General features: G+C 42.1%; 1 protein-coding gene across 2 annotated transcripts in view; it reads right to left on the bottom strand.

Annotated features, from left to right (window-relative positions):
• Positions 1-13,364, bottom strand: part of PLEKHH1 (pleckstrin homology, MyTH4 and FERM domain containing H1) — a 48,679-nt gene that overhangs the window by 22,811 nt on the left and 12,504 nt on the right. The window contains exons 4-10 of one of the 2 annotated variants that reach the window (XM_072038845.1): positions 11,367-11,516; positions 8,213-8,296; positions 6,590-6,671; positions 3,956-4,950; positions 1,533-1,611; positions 789-856; positions 122-272 (exon numbers count right to left, since the gene is read on the bottom strand). In XM_072038845.1, coding sequence (XP_071894946.1) covers positions 122-272; positions 789-856; positions 1,533-1,611; positions 3,956-4,950; positions 6,590-6,671; positions 8,213-8,296; positions 11,367-11,516 — 1,609 coding nt within the window. Of the gene's footprint in view, positions 1-121; positions 273-788; positions 878-1,532; positions 1,612-3,955; positions 4,951-6,589; positions 6,672-8,212; positions 8,297-11,366; positions 11,517-13,364 lie in introns of both variants that reach the window. The other variant, XM_027457963.3, reaches the window with a different exon arrangement.

Here is a 13,364-nt window from a genome sequence, read left to right as displayed (position 1 = left end):
GTTGTTAGCATCACCAAGGCAGTGCATTTGCCTGCTTGTCACTGATGACACTGTTCAGGACACCTTGCCTCATGTGAGGGGAGAGCATTCATACTGCTCAGTAGCAAGACTCCCACTTTACCTCTTTTCACTGCACGAGGGCTGCCTGGCATGCTAGCTTTCCTGTTTTCAGATCCAGCAGTAGAATTCCTGAAGCTGGCATGGGAACCACAGTCATCATCAGAGCCCGAAGACTCATCTAAGAAAGGCACGTTGCTGATCTGTGTGGCTTTCTGGAAAACAGAAAATTTGTAAGGAAAGAGTTTCTCCAGGACCATCTCTGCTCATAAGGAGACAGCAATCAAAGCAGGCCCTTGCTTTTCCCACTGCTGTCCCAGGGCTCCTCATTTCTTCCTCTTCTAGTCTGTGAACTTCCAAGCTGGACTCTCTAGTCTCATCTGTTTGGGTCTCCTTTGATTATACCCTCTTATTGTTCCACAAATCTAATTCTTCCCCTTGAGCACTCAAGATCCCTCTTCCATGTCATTCTATAGGCTACATCCACCATCAGCCCTAGGCATCTACAGCTTCATGATGCATACTGCAGCTTCCCGGACCAAAACTTGCCAAAGTGTTCTGTATTTCTAAATACTTTAATGATCTGCTGCTCCTTGTGCATTCCTTTGGTCTTCAGTCCTTCCTAGCATTCTCTTTCTTTCCTTCTCTGCACAGCTTCACCTCATTCTCTCTCAAATTAGTGGTAGCCCTGGCCCATGCTTTTCAAGAGGAAAAGTGAGATTGCTCCTTACCCCCTTCAGCATAGCGTAGACTGGCACCGCCATGTTTCTGTGGATGAAACCGGTAAATGGCCCAGAAGCTGAACGTGAGAAATTTGAAACTGGGAAAATTCAGAGAGAAAGCAAGAGAACAAATAACACAATCTGGTGAAAAGCAGCAGGTTTTAATGGAGAGGTACATGTATGTGTGTACCTCATGTAGACTTTAGAATACAATGGAAGAAGACTGCCGTCCCAGACAGTGTGGCCCCAGAAAGGCTACCCAGATGTGTTATTAATTACATACAACTGCCAGAGGCAGCTGCAACGTTCTTCTCATTTAGCCAGTAACACTTCTTACCCACCCCATGCTCCCCATGTTATGATTGCAGACCATGTCCAAACAGGTAAAAGCCATCATGGGCAACCTGTTCCCACCCTCACCGGGAACCATTTCACGGCTACTTTCCTCTTCCACATTGGTTCACAAACAGGGGAAAGTAATGGTGAAACCACAAGGCTAAAAGCAGGTCACAGCCATGCTGGGGCAGAACAGTTTCAACGAAGTGAGGAGGGAAATAACAGAGCCCCCTGAAGATGTTACTGAACGTGGGGCACAAAGAGCCCGGCACCAGCCACCCCCAGGATCCCATATACCTTCTGCCCTTCCTTTCTTTATCATGGCTACCTGTGAAATCAAATTTACTTTGAAAACAGACAGATGCTCAGGTCCCATACTGTCACCCCCTTTAAAGATGGATTTTATCTAGAACTTACAGCAGCTGGAAGCGTCGTTCACAGCAGCTGCTTCAGACAGCCTCATGCCAGACTTGGCCATATCATAGATTCGACTTTCCTGGAACAATAATACCATAAACAGCAATGGTCAGTCAAAAACACCATTCCTGCAGGAAAAGAAATGCTCATGTCACAGAATCACATAACCCCTTGAGGTAAGAAGGAATGTCTCTCTAAGAAAACTTGCCTCATTTCACCAGATGTTGGGTAAACGACCATTAGCAGAAATGTGCATGTGCGTGATTCCCTGAATCACATCAGACTTGGTTTAGAAGTGCTACAGTTGACACCCAGACTGGGATGCCTACATGCAATTGTCAACAGCTGCATCTCAACATATAAAAGGTATTTTTCTTCTTTTATGAGCAATGCATTAAAATGAATCAAGATCAGCCCTAAAATAGAACAAATTATTGAGTCACCACCTGCAAAGGATTCCCACTATCTGATAAGGGAATGAAAGAAAGACCTGGAGTGTTCTTGATAAGCTTGTGTCTCAGTTATAACAACACATGGAGCTTTCAGTACAAAGGATCTCCAAGTGCTTCACAAATTAAAAAAATTCCAAGGCGGGGACTCAAATGTTTAATTAAGTATAATGTTCTAAAACATCAACCAGCCTAAAATGGATAAAATCAAAGCTAGAAATCTGAATCCTTTTGCTGTTCCTTAAGGTGTACAATCACTATCAGGCAACATGCCTAATACATATATGCCAATGTACCCAAAGACTGCAAAGTCAAGCACACCAAAAAAAAAAAAGTAACAGAATTAATATTTTCTGTATACTTATGTAATGTGATTTAGCCTTTAATGAAATGTGTAGTTTTTTTCCCCAGATACTTCCTATTCAGGGCACAAAATGGACATTTCTTACTAATTAGTCTACTATTTAATACTCTATTAATATTTAGATACACTCACTTGACTGTGGCCTGAAACCAAAACAATGGATTTTCTCATAAGCTTTCCTGTGGTGTTCCTGAGTATAATATTGTAACGCTTCACAAACATTAATCACAGATTTTACAGAAATGCTGGGAAGGACATTGATGTGTGTTATCTCTAAGAAATATGGGTATCTCTTAGATATCTAAGAGGAATTCAGAACTAGGTTCTTTCAAGTACCCGCTGTCTTTGGAGTACCTATTCTGAGATGTCCACGACCTGACTTTCTGAGAATTTAGCATCATATAACATTGTCTGCAATGAAAACTACTGAATACAGTTACAGCAGATAGACTGCTCAGCATCTCTCTAATCAAACTTAATTGCCAGTCTGCAGTTGGACATTCAGAAAGCATGTGTGTGGGTAGCTAGCACTCACCTGTGAACACTTTAGCTTAAGGGACTGGAAAAATCTTACATGGGAACTCTAGGTTAGAGAAAGGGACAGAAGCCAATCTCAGATTTATTTTCCTTCTTTCAAGTGAGTGCATTGCCCATGACACCCTTCTGACTTCTGCAACAAATATCTTGAAAACTGCAGTTTCTTCACTACACCATCCAGCTTCATTCCCAACACAGCTCCATACAATGGACTGAATAACAGGAGATACCTTCAGAAATCCAGCTGTGATTATACTGGGGTTTAGACTGGTATCATAAAGGACACATCCAAAGATCACAAATTAAGTTTTCATATTAAAAAAACAAAAACACGTAAAATAAAACATGACGAGTAACGCAGTGCTTGGTTTTGCACCTTCAATAAACCACTTGTTTGTCTATGCTTTTAAAAAAGCAAACTGAAAAAAACCCTGATTTATCTCCTAGGATACTATATTGATTTTCACCAAGTTTTAACAGTTGGATTGACACATTAGCAAAAATACAGCCATCTGAACTAAGAAGTAATTGAAGGTGACAGACCCCTGTCACATAAAATACGCAATAGGACATGTATACTCACTCTACCAATTGTTTTCACTAAAATTTCCTGATAGCGAAAGAATACCATGAGATAGGAATGCTGACATCTTGTCCACATGTCTGTTCTTGTATTTATAGCTTCTTCTGACCCTGAACTTACCTGGTCTAGTCCATTCACTTGCACTTAAAACTTTTTTTTTTTTTTAATCCTAAATACATAACAACAGAACTAAGGATGGACTTCTGATGACCCATAAGGACCAGCCACAATACAGCATCTGTTGACTTTTGTTTTTACTTGTTTCTTGAATACTATATTTATTTTTTTTTAATAAAGGAAAGAGAAACAATAAAATTATCAGTGGAAGTAGCATGTCCCATCCTTGGAACTGCCAGACCAGGTGGTTTGGAAATGTGATTTATGTCACAAGGAAATGATTGATTGAGACCAAAAGCTGTTCTAGGCTAACTACTGGGCACTACTTAAAGATGAACAGCAACTCTCCGACTGGTGTCCTTGCATTTCTTACCCATGACGGGAATCTGTGCAGCGGTGGTGTGGGGGGTTTACATCCTGGATCAAGCATGCCAGCCTCAGAACTCACAGCTTCTCTCTTTGCAGTTAAGTGCTTGATCTCATACGTTCCAGCTTCTTCCCTCACCAGGCCACCTTCTGTCTCCATCTTCTCCAGCACCCTATAATCATCAATGTCTGTTTCCTCCACTGGCCCGTGGCAGACTGGTATGGGCTGGAAGGTGCTGGCCTCTAAGCTCATTACACGATGGAAGGAACCAGCACCTGACTGTGGTTGGCTGTAATGTCTCTTGGCTAGTTGGATACTGTCTCTCGGTGCATTGGGAGTCCGTGTTTTTGGAAAGGTCATACTACTTCCAAGGCCACGTTCCCTCCCTGGACAGATGGAACCTGCTGTAGCAGCCGACGTTGACATGGCCAGGGGTGGCCCAGCAGTCTGGAGGGTGCCCTCAAGCATGCTCATTATTTCTCCGGAGGAGGTGGAATCCAGGTGGTGGGAACGGAACCTGGCACTCAGATCATCGGAGGAGCCGGCCCCGTCCAAAGACACTTGTTGCAAGGTGCTCACAGTGCAATGGTTTCCCTCTAGTGAAGACCGGAAAGTCAAAGCCTCAAGGATTTTTGTGGGCTCAGCTGGAGGGTCCAGAGACACAGGATCAGAGCACCCTAACCTGTGTTCAGAGCTTATGGTTGAAAACATGTCTTTCTCTGCAGAGAGATTCCAGCTTGATGGGTCAGACATGAGCTTCAGTGTGTTCTGAGAAAGCAGAGATTTGTCCTCTCCATCCTCAGTGAAGGTGTCATTGGCAAGGACGATGCTTGTTGTAGAGAAGACACGTTTGGTAGGTCTTGTTTGACATAGCTGCCTGAAACCAGGTGCAAGAAACATAGATTTCTGGTCTATCTTCTCAGGTAAAGAAGCCTGTGGTGCTCTGGACTTCAGAGAATTACAGCTCCAAAGAGATTTAAAGGGAGAAATGCTGGTCATACCTACAATGGAGGAGAATATATGGTTAGGGCATTCAAATTCTTTATTGTTTAAAATGTTGCTTGCTAGCGTAAATTGTGTCAGCTGTATTTCAATAGCAGCCATAACAGTATAGGCTATAGGAGGACCGTGGCCTCACTGTGACTACTGCCATCTCTCTTCTATTCTGTTATCTAGAAATGGGAAGTAGTCTAGATCTTTGTCATTTTAATCTTTGGTTGCGAAAAAGCCTCATTACTTTTCTTCATGTCTAATCTTCTCAAGTACTCTTTTCTAGATTAGCTAGATTTCCATTGTTTACTACTTAAGTATGCATATGACGTCCTGCAGGATGGTGTGTGGTCACCAATCACTTCATGATTTTCACTTACCTGGGCATTTATATGTTACCTTATTGAAAAGCAACAACTCATAACGCGCTTTGGAATTCACAAAAAGCTGTGCAGTCACAGTCACCATACATGATTGCAAATGCTGCTTCAACAGCAAACTCTACAGGTATTGTTAAGAGGAAGTAGAAACAAACTGAAGACGCAAAGTAACAAAGGGAAGGACAAACAGCACAATAAATTACTGTTGATTGTGGAGAATGAAACCCATTTCTGGAAATACAGCTGAGAAAAAACAACCATCAGAGCTGTTTTGATCTTGGCACCCAAGGCACAAGAATCTGGATGCTACCTTAGCTATTCCTAACACACAGGTCTGGCACACACTCTCCCCTGCCTCTGAGGCAAATCATTAGTCTAGACTGGAAAAAGGCCATTCATTTTAATTTTAAATATTACTGATATTTTTGCAGCTTCCTGGATGTGACAGGAAGCAGAAGAAGCTCTTATTGTTAGTGTGGCAAGCAAAAAGATTTGTCCCTCTGCAGGGGCCTCTGGATTTAGCCTGGCATAGTGAGAAAAGTGGGATAAGAGGACAGGGTGGAACTGTTCATTGCCCAGAGCACTGGGCTACAGGGAACACTTAATACCAGATTATTAACGCAGCTTACCAGCCATTCTCTTTTTGTAAACAGCCAGAGTCAGAGGGGATGAGAAAAACCTATTCAATAAAGTATTTAGCTAGAAACATGGTGGGATTTAGAAGGAATTTTGCCCTATTCCCTTGTTGTGGATTGATGGAAACACCAGAAAAAGACATCCGTAGCAAAGTAACGCCCCTTGCCTGCATGTCCAGTGAAGTTCTGGAAACTAGCTCACCTTAAGTGACCAAACCAACCCCATTAAGGAAAAAAAAAAAAAAAGAAAAGAAAGAAAAAAAAAGAAAAACGAAAAGAAAGAAAAAAAAAAAAAAACAGGAAGAAAATGGTAAAGAGAATTTCCTCTTTAAATTGTGTTGTGATGAAAGGTACTGATTTCAAGCCCTGAAGACCAAAGTTCCCCATGGGCTGTCCCTGTCTCAAAACAGGGGCCCATGTTCAGTCCCAGATGGGAAATCAATGAAGAGCTTTTATGGCAGCCAAACAATGTTATGCCTGTCTTAAACACAGACCCACTGAGAAACAGAACAATTACACTGCTTGCTCGCTGTCACAAGTGCACATTTCTGACAAAGTTAAGAATACAACCCAGGAATGCTGCCTTCCACTCTTGTGCTGGTTACTAGGCTACAATGCCAGGTGAATGCATTTACCTTGCAATGTATCCTGAAGGGCTTCAATTTGCTCCGTCAGCCTCTGATTACAGTTTTTCAGGTGGTAGTTTTCTAGCTCAAGCTGTGAAACAACAATAACAAAAGCTGAAAAATTAGGCATAACTGTGTATGCGCTTGTGTTCCTCTACACAGAGCAAGTCTTCAACTTTACTTACATTCAAGTGTCTGAACAGAAAAAGGAAAAAAAAAAGTGTGAATTCTACCCGTCACCTTGAAATTCTTCTCAGCAGCTCCACTCACACTTTGCTGTGCTTTCTTAAATAGCCTCTGTATATGCCATTTCAAGTTCTCAGATAGATCTTTTAATTTCCTTGCCTGCTATTGTTTATCATGTACCCTTGTTTCAGAAATAACTGTTATGACAACCAAATAACTACTACCCAGTAGAAGAATTTTTCCTCTCCCCCTGTATGTGTAAGACAAGATCCCCCCGCCTTAGGGGATCAAACAGAAAAACATTATGGATGTGTTTATATCTGCAATTAGTGCACGAGTGATTTTTTGCAAATTTTCCTTAGATCTTTGTTTGAAGTGTCCCAACATACAATCAAGCACAGCAACAGTGCATCCAAAGAGGTTTCCCTTTGATGGAATCAAGGCTGGAATTGCACTCATGGTGCCATCTAGGGCAACCTAATTACAACGTAGATGCAAAGTCCTTCAGTCAACAGTGGTCTACTTGCGTATGAAATGCTCCCAGAATCACCATCTGGCATGAACACCGTTGCCATTAAATACACGTGAACGTAAGGTCCTGGATTCACAGCAGGTCCCTCTAAGTCAACCCTGCGTTTCCTTCTTTGTGCTGCACCAGCCAGTAGCGTAGATGCGCCTTAAGTTACCTCATCCAGGAGAATGAAGGAAGCACAGCTTTCTAGCACAAAGTATTTTGTCAATCTAATGAGATTACAAAATTGCATCCCAACACAAGTAGTGCTCACAAAGACTAATTCTTTCACCTCCAAAAGATTATTTTCTGGTATAGATTGGGAAATTTATGGCTTTAACTTAGAATAAAAAGGAAAGACTGGATAGACCCAACTCCCAGACACAAACTACTACAGTGTCTTTAAAACCAAGTGCTGACCCACTGATACTTCTTAGTTACTCTAGATGATACTGAATTGGCCCCAAATGCAGACATAAACATACAGGATGGATAAAAGGGAGAGACCAGACAAGAGAGAATGCTGGGCAGTAGGAAAACAGCATTGGTCAGGGACAGCAAATTAAGGCAGAGCAAAGGATGACGTGTTTGTGTCACAGCTGCTTTGTCAGGAAAAGATGCAGAAACAGCACCCTCAGAAAAAGGGAGAGGCAGAAGAAAGCTGGGGGAAAGGCATATGAAACAGTCTTCAGAGATCTCTATGGGGCATTAGCAACTTAGCAGTCCTGCACAGTTTGCCCAAATCAGTAACTAGCCCTAAGTCAGAGGGGTGACCCTAGTCCTGCAGCTGAATGTGTGCAGGGGCAAACCAGGTGAAAGCTTCTGCAGCAAACTGACTGTCCTCACACTATTGTCCCTGCACAGGAGGACGCTGTGAATGCAGCCACTGCATCTACCCATAGGCCCTGAAACGTGGCAGCAAGCTGAAGACTCACCTCTCTCAGCTTAAATGTTACCCACTCTTTGATCTTGGCAGCTTTCTCTTGAACAATTTTGGCTTCCTCAGTCCTCAGCTGTTTCTGTGCCAAAAAAAGATTAGATGCATCAGGACCATATAACCAGCAGTATTCTCAGCGGGTTACTGCATCAGGAGTGACTTATTCACTGAAGGTCCCATTCCAGATGTACAATTTAAGACTGATGTTTGGATATTATTATCCAGCTGGCCGATGAAAAGTCAAACGCTTTAAATTATTTTACACAGTCCCTGAAGTCAAAATCAGAGGGTTGTTTCAAGAGACTCTTGGAGAATACCAAAATCCAACTTGGGTAATGACTGCCCACCCCCCACAGTTTCATTTGAGTAGTCTCCAACTTTTCTTGTTTCAGATGATTTTGCACTGTTGCTGCATCAGTAGCATCCCTCCTCCCCCCCCACAAAGTTCTTTATTAAATTTCAGCCAGCAGTAAGTAGTGCCTGTAGATGATTTACAAAACAGTGTAATTCTTGTGAGCAAAAGGGATTCAGTGGGTGCAGGTGTGGAGTATTGATCTTAAGGGCAGGTAAGATGGAAATATTAACAATATGTTTGTAACACACAATATTCTCATTGAGAACATAAAGATGTAGACTCAGGCTGGAAAAAGCTCCGAAACTTGACCTTGAAATGTTAAGACCAGCTAGGAGGTTGTTAGATGGTGTAAGTGGTAGTATATTTACATACTGGCTCAGACTGGTTCTAATCTACACAAAGGTGTTATGGGAATACTGGTGATTTGTATAATGAACATTTCTCCTCCCCCTCCTGAGCTCCTTGGGCAATGTTGCTACAACATCATCTTTGCAGCTATGTTTTCTTAACTGCGTTTTTTCCTTTTTGGGAAGTTTCCTTTGAAAGGCACTGGATTGGTGCTACAGTCACCTGAAGTGTTTTGTTCCTCTCCTCTGTGGGTTCATCAGGAGCACTGCCCTCCATACTAATTTAAACTACAAGGAGAAATCCATTCTAGGAGCAAGGTATGGAGGGGGAACGTATTCTGTATGGCACAGTTAGCCCTTGGTTTTTCTAATTAAATGGACAAGGGTAATAGCTGCTGGTAGCAGTTAACAATTTCTCTGCTAGGTTGTGTTTTTTTCCCCGTGACGTGAACAAATACCACTGATTATGAGAATAAGAGTTAATGTATATGCCTCTTTAAAAAAGAAAGAACAAGAAAACTTAAGAGTGTGTGTTCACTGAATGCCACACAGAAACACAGTAGATTGCAGGAAGTTCCCAACATCTTCACATCACTTTTAATCAGCACATGATTTTAATCACAACCACACATTTAAAAGCTTTTATTCAAAAATGCTTGCTGAACTTAAAATAGATCTTGGCAACACTACCGGGCAGCAGTAAAAGTTGCAGTTGAGGATAATGAAATAAAAGTAATCTAATCTCATGCTTCAAGAGAAGGATTTAGTTTTCCTCCCTGAACATGGGTGTGTGTGTTCCTAATTATCAGATAGCAGCCCTTGGTGGAGTCAGAATATTAGACATGACTATTAGCCTGAAACGATCTGGCAGATGTAGCAGATTTACCATAGTCCTTTGAATTACCATCACACCGTTACATCTTCATTTCCCTAATAATTCAGGGACCAAGAGGTAGGAGATCCATTGTGCAGTATAGCACTATTTTGAAGTGCAACATCAAGATTTTACTTAAGGTCCTACATCCGAGTAGCAACATTAAAACAGCATTGTCATAGAGCTTAGTAAGCCCTGCCTCTAAGCAGAGCCAGTGCACTCAGGCACAGCATCTGTAGAAGCAGTTACCGTGCTTTAAGACCCAGGAGCAGTTAGGGATTTGTTATGTCCCACACTATTGTGGGGTGCAGACATGATCTCAGTGTCCTCTTAATAATGCTCTGAACTCTACAGCTCTCTCCAACCCAGTGAAAACAAATAGGATTGCAATATTACGTTAATGACCTTAATGACCTTCCAAGAACTCCCACCATCTGCAACTAAACCAGTGACCCAGAAAGCGAGCATTTCTTCTCTGAAACTGTCAAGCTTCATCTTTCATTTCCAGAAGTCTCATTTTGCCTCTTGTTGCTGGAATTGAGATATTTCTACTAACAGAAACATTTCTCCAACTTGTGTTTATTGATTTTAATCAAATCACACCTTGCATTTCTGGGTAAATCAGAATTTTTTCCATCTTCCATTACAAGAGCTGCTTCCAGACCAAGATCACTGTTGTAGCTCCTTCTGAACACCTTCTTTCTCCTCCAAGATGCAGAAACTTCATCTACATTCTGCCAGAGTAAGCTGGCCCAGGGAAGTGACCTGAAACCCTGAGTATTACAAAGACCTGATGCCTGACCTCCACACTATACTCGATCTAAGTTCAGACAGCCTACTGATCTATTTTGCCCTTGAAACAGGTGACAATTAGCTACATGTGACGTGCAACTCAAACAGCAAAATAATTGTGTAAAACTCTAACAAACTTTAACAAAATTCTAACAAAAATTTCCATTAAAAAGAAAGTTTACTTAGCAACATAAGATTATCGCGTTCCTCATGTTATAAACAAGACCATAGGGCCACGGCGTTTAACAGAGCTGAAATATAAGTCCCAGTGTAGAAGTAGTTCCTGCCTTCCATGTACTGAGAACGGAAAAGACCAAGAGCTCGTCTTTTATAATGAAAACATCTGGCAAGATAAGAACTATGCCAAAGGATTGCTGAGGACTGTGAAAGTTCCCTTCCAAAGATGCAACACATGCTGAGCTAGAAATGGATTCCATAATGAATTTGTGGAGTAATCTATATAGCCAGAGAAATACCGTCAGCAGCTTTCAACATTACAATTTAGAATCTCGCTACTGACTCAAGTCTATCCTAATGAGTCCTTCAAGGACACTGACCAATCTTCTGTAACGAAAAGATAAGGCCTACTGAGGCTGAATGGAGGCTTATGCCTGAAAGGAGAATTGAACAAGAAAATCTCATACTGAGCAGGGCATCATTGCCTTCAGATCAGCTGTAAGAGGATAACATGCAATGGAGACATGAGCTGTGCCTTAGAACCATGTACTACAGAATCCCTCCTGCTCATGGAAGCTACAGATCTCCCTACAGAAGGTATCTTTACCTGTTTTGCTAGCTGAGTCTCCAGTCTGTTAATCAGGTCTTCTTTTCCTTGCACTGTACCCATCAGCTCCTGGTATTTTCTGTACAGAGCGCTGTCTGATTCACCAGTCTTCATGTTGGCTAGTTTTATCTCCTCTTCCATAATTCTGACCTGAAAGGATAGTCAGAGGGAGACCAAAACCAAATAATGCACACGAAGCTGCTTGTTTAGTGGTAAGACCCTGACTGACAGGGTATTTCTGGACCTCGTGGTTTTGAATAGGAAAAAAAACTAGGGATAGGAAGAAAGATTTCAAATCAGTTTATTTTCGCATGTGTGGAAACAGCATTGTGCATTCATTTGCATTGCTGAAGGAGTAACAGATGTAAATTGAATAATGAACAGATAAACACATTGTGGATTGTTAAATATTCAAATGTGATTGGTCAGAGAGACCATGCAGGCACTATAATCTATACAGACATCTGAGAAAGGTACAATGAGTTTTCCTCCTTTGCAATATCATGGCCAGCCTTTTTCCCACCATTTAGCACTAAGATATACACCAAAAATACTCCTAAAAAAAGACGACTTTCTTCTTCCTACAGTCCTCAGCTTAAGATAATGTTTTGGCAACTTCTGGCTTTCTGACAAGTGTATTCTCTAGACCTAAGGTCTCGACCATTTTAGATTTAACAGAAGCTTTGCCTATCTTTGAGCTCCTGTCAGCACCACCACTTGTTCATCTCAGCAGGAGAAGCACTGAAGTAGCATTCCTTCACTACAGACAAGGTTCCAGTGCTTTAAAATTTAGCTGCTGCTGACCCCTTTCAGCTTTAATTGACTTTGAAAACCTCTTTGCTTTCTTCAAAAATCTATGTCTCTCAGTATGCCAGTCCCTCTTATAATCATCTCATCCCATCGGAAGGGACTACAAGACTTCACTTCTAAACTTGAGTGGATTTCTGTGACTAACTCAAACCTGCTAAACGCAGCATTTGACAACAGGAAAATATCTGGTTCCAACACGTCCCAGAGAAACCGAATCTGCAGATACCAGTTCTAAATACCATTAATTTAGCCTCAGTTTGGAACCAGGAAGGCAGAAGATGGGCAAAAAAATGGACACTTCGTACAGCCTGTGCAAGAAAGTTACTCACACTCTGTTGAACAGCCTACACCTCATGCTTGCAGCCGTGTTTTGTCTTCCTGTCTGCCTACATTAGGCAGAGAAGCAAACTGCCTCTTCCTCATACTGAATCCAAAAGGTAGGTGCCCAACATCTGAACCAGAAAACTAAGCCTGCTGAGTCAGATGTGTTTTTATTAGAGTTTAGGGTTATTATAGTAAAAAGAGGTGGCCCCTCCTTTCTGTCTGATGCCCAAATGCTGACTCTGTGCTAGAGGCTCAGAGTGGGGACTGCAAACATGTGATTTCTTTAATTGAGGTTGGCAGCTACAGGGAGCCTGCTGAATTAACAAATCCAATCCCCCAGACTCCTGGAGTGAAAGATAACAAGGGATTTTACACTTGGTGTGGAGCCCTCTCTTTTGTAAGCTGCTTCTCATTCATGGCCAATACACTTGTTAGTGGAAGGGAATGGACCTACGCCTTACGCTGTCACATGCTGTGCTGCTAGGCAGCAGTGAAGCATGCTTCTAGCAACATTCCTCTCTGGATGGGACCAAGTTCCTGGAAAGGCAGACCCTACAACTTCGAAGACTGCTAGTCCTTAGGACCTGCCAACACATGGCTGCAGTACCACGGTAACCTCCACTTCTGTTGGGCTCCCTCTCCTACACCTTCCCAGTCAAGTTCTTTGTTACCCATTCTCTGATCTGGATTTGACTTGACAGCTGCTCCTTGGTGTCACTGCATCTTCCCACATCAAGGACACTATTCCTGTCACTGATGTGTCACCATCTATAAAACCTCCTTCACGGTGCTGTCACAGAGACATTACCTTTACCTGTCTTGGTTGTGTGTGGACTTACTGATACCACTCTCAGAAACAATTGT

The sequence above is a fragment of the Anas platyrhynchos genome, chromosome 5, assembly GCF_047663525.1.
Source record: "Anas platyrhynchos isolate ZD024472 breed Pekin duck chromosome 5, IASCAAS_PekinDuck_T2T, whole genome shotgun sequence".
Taxonomy (NCBI): domain Eukaryota; kingdom Metazoa; phylum Chordata; class Aves; order Anseriformes; family Anatidae; genus Anas; species Anas platyrhynchos.
Note: the sequence above shows the minus strand (reverse complement) of the source record. Positions and strands in the feature narration are given on the sequence as shown.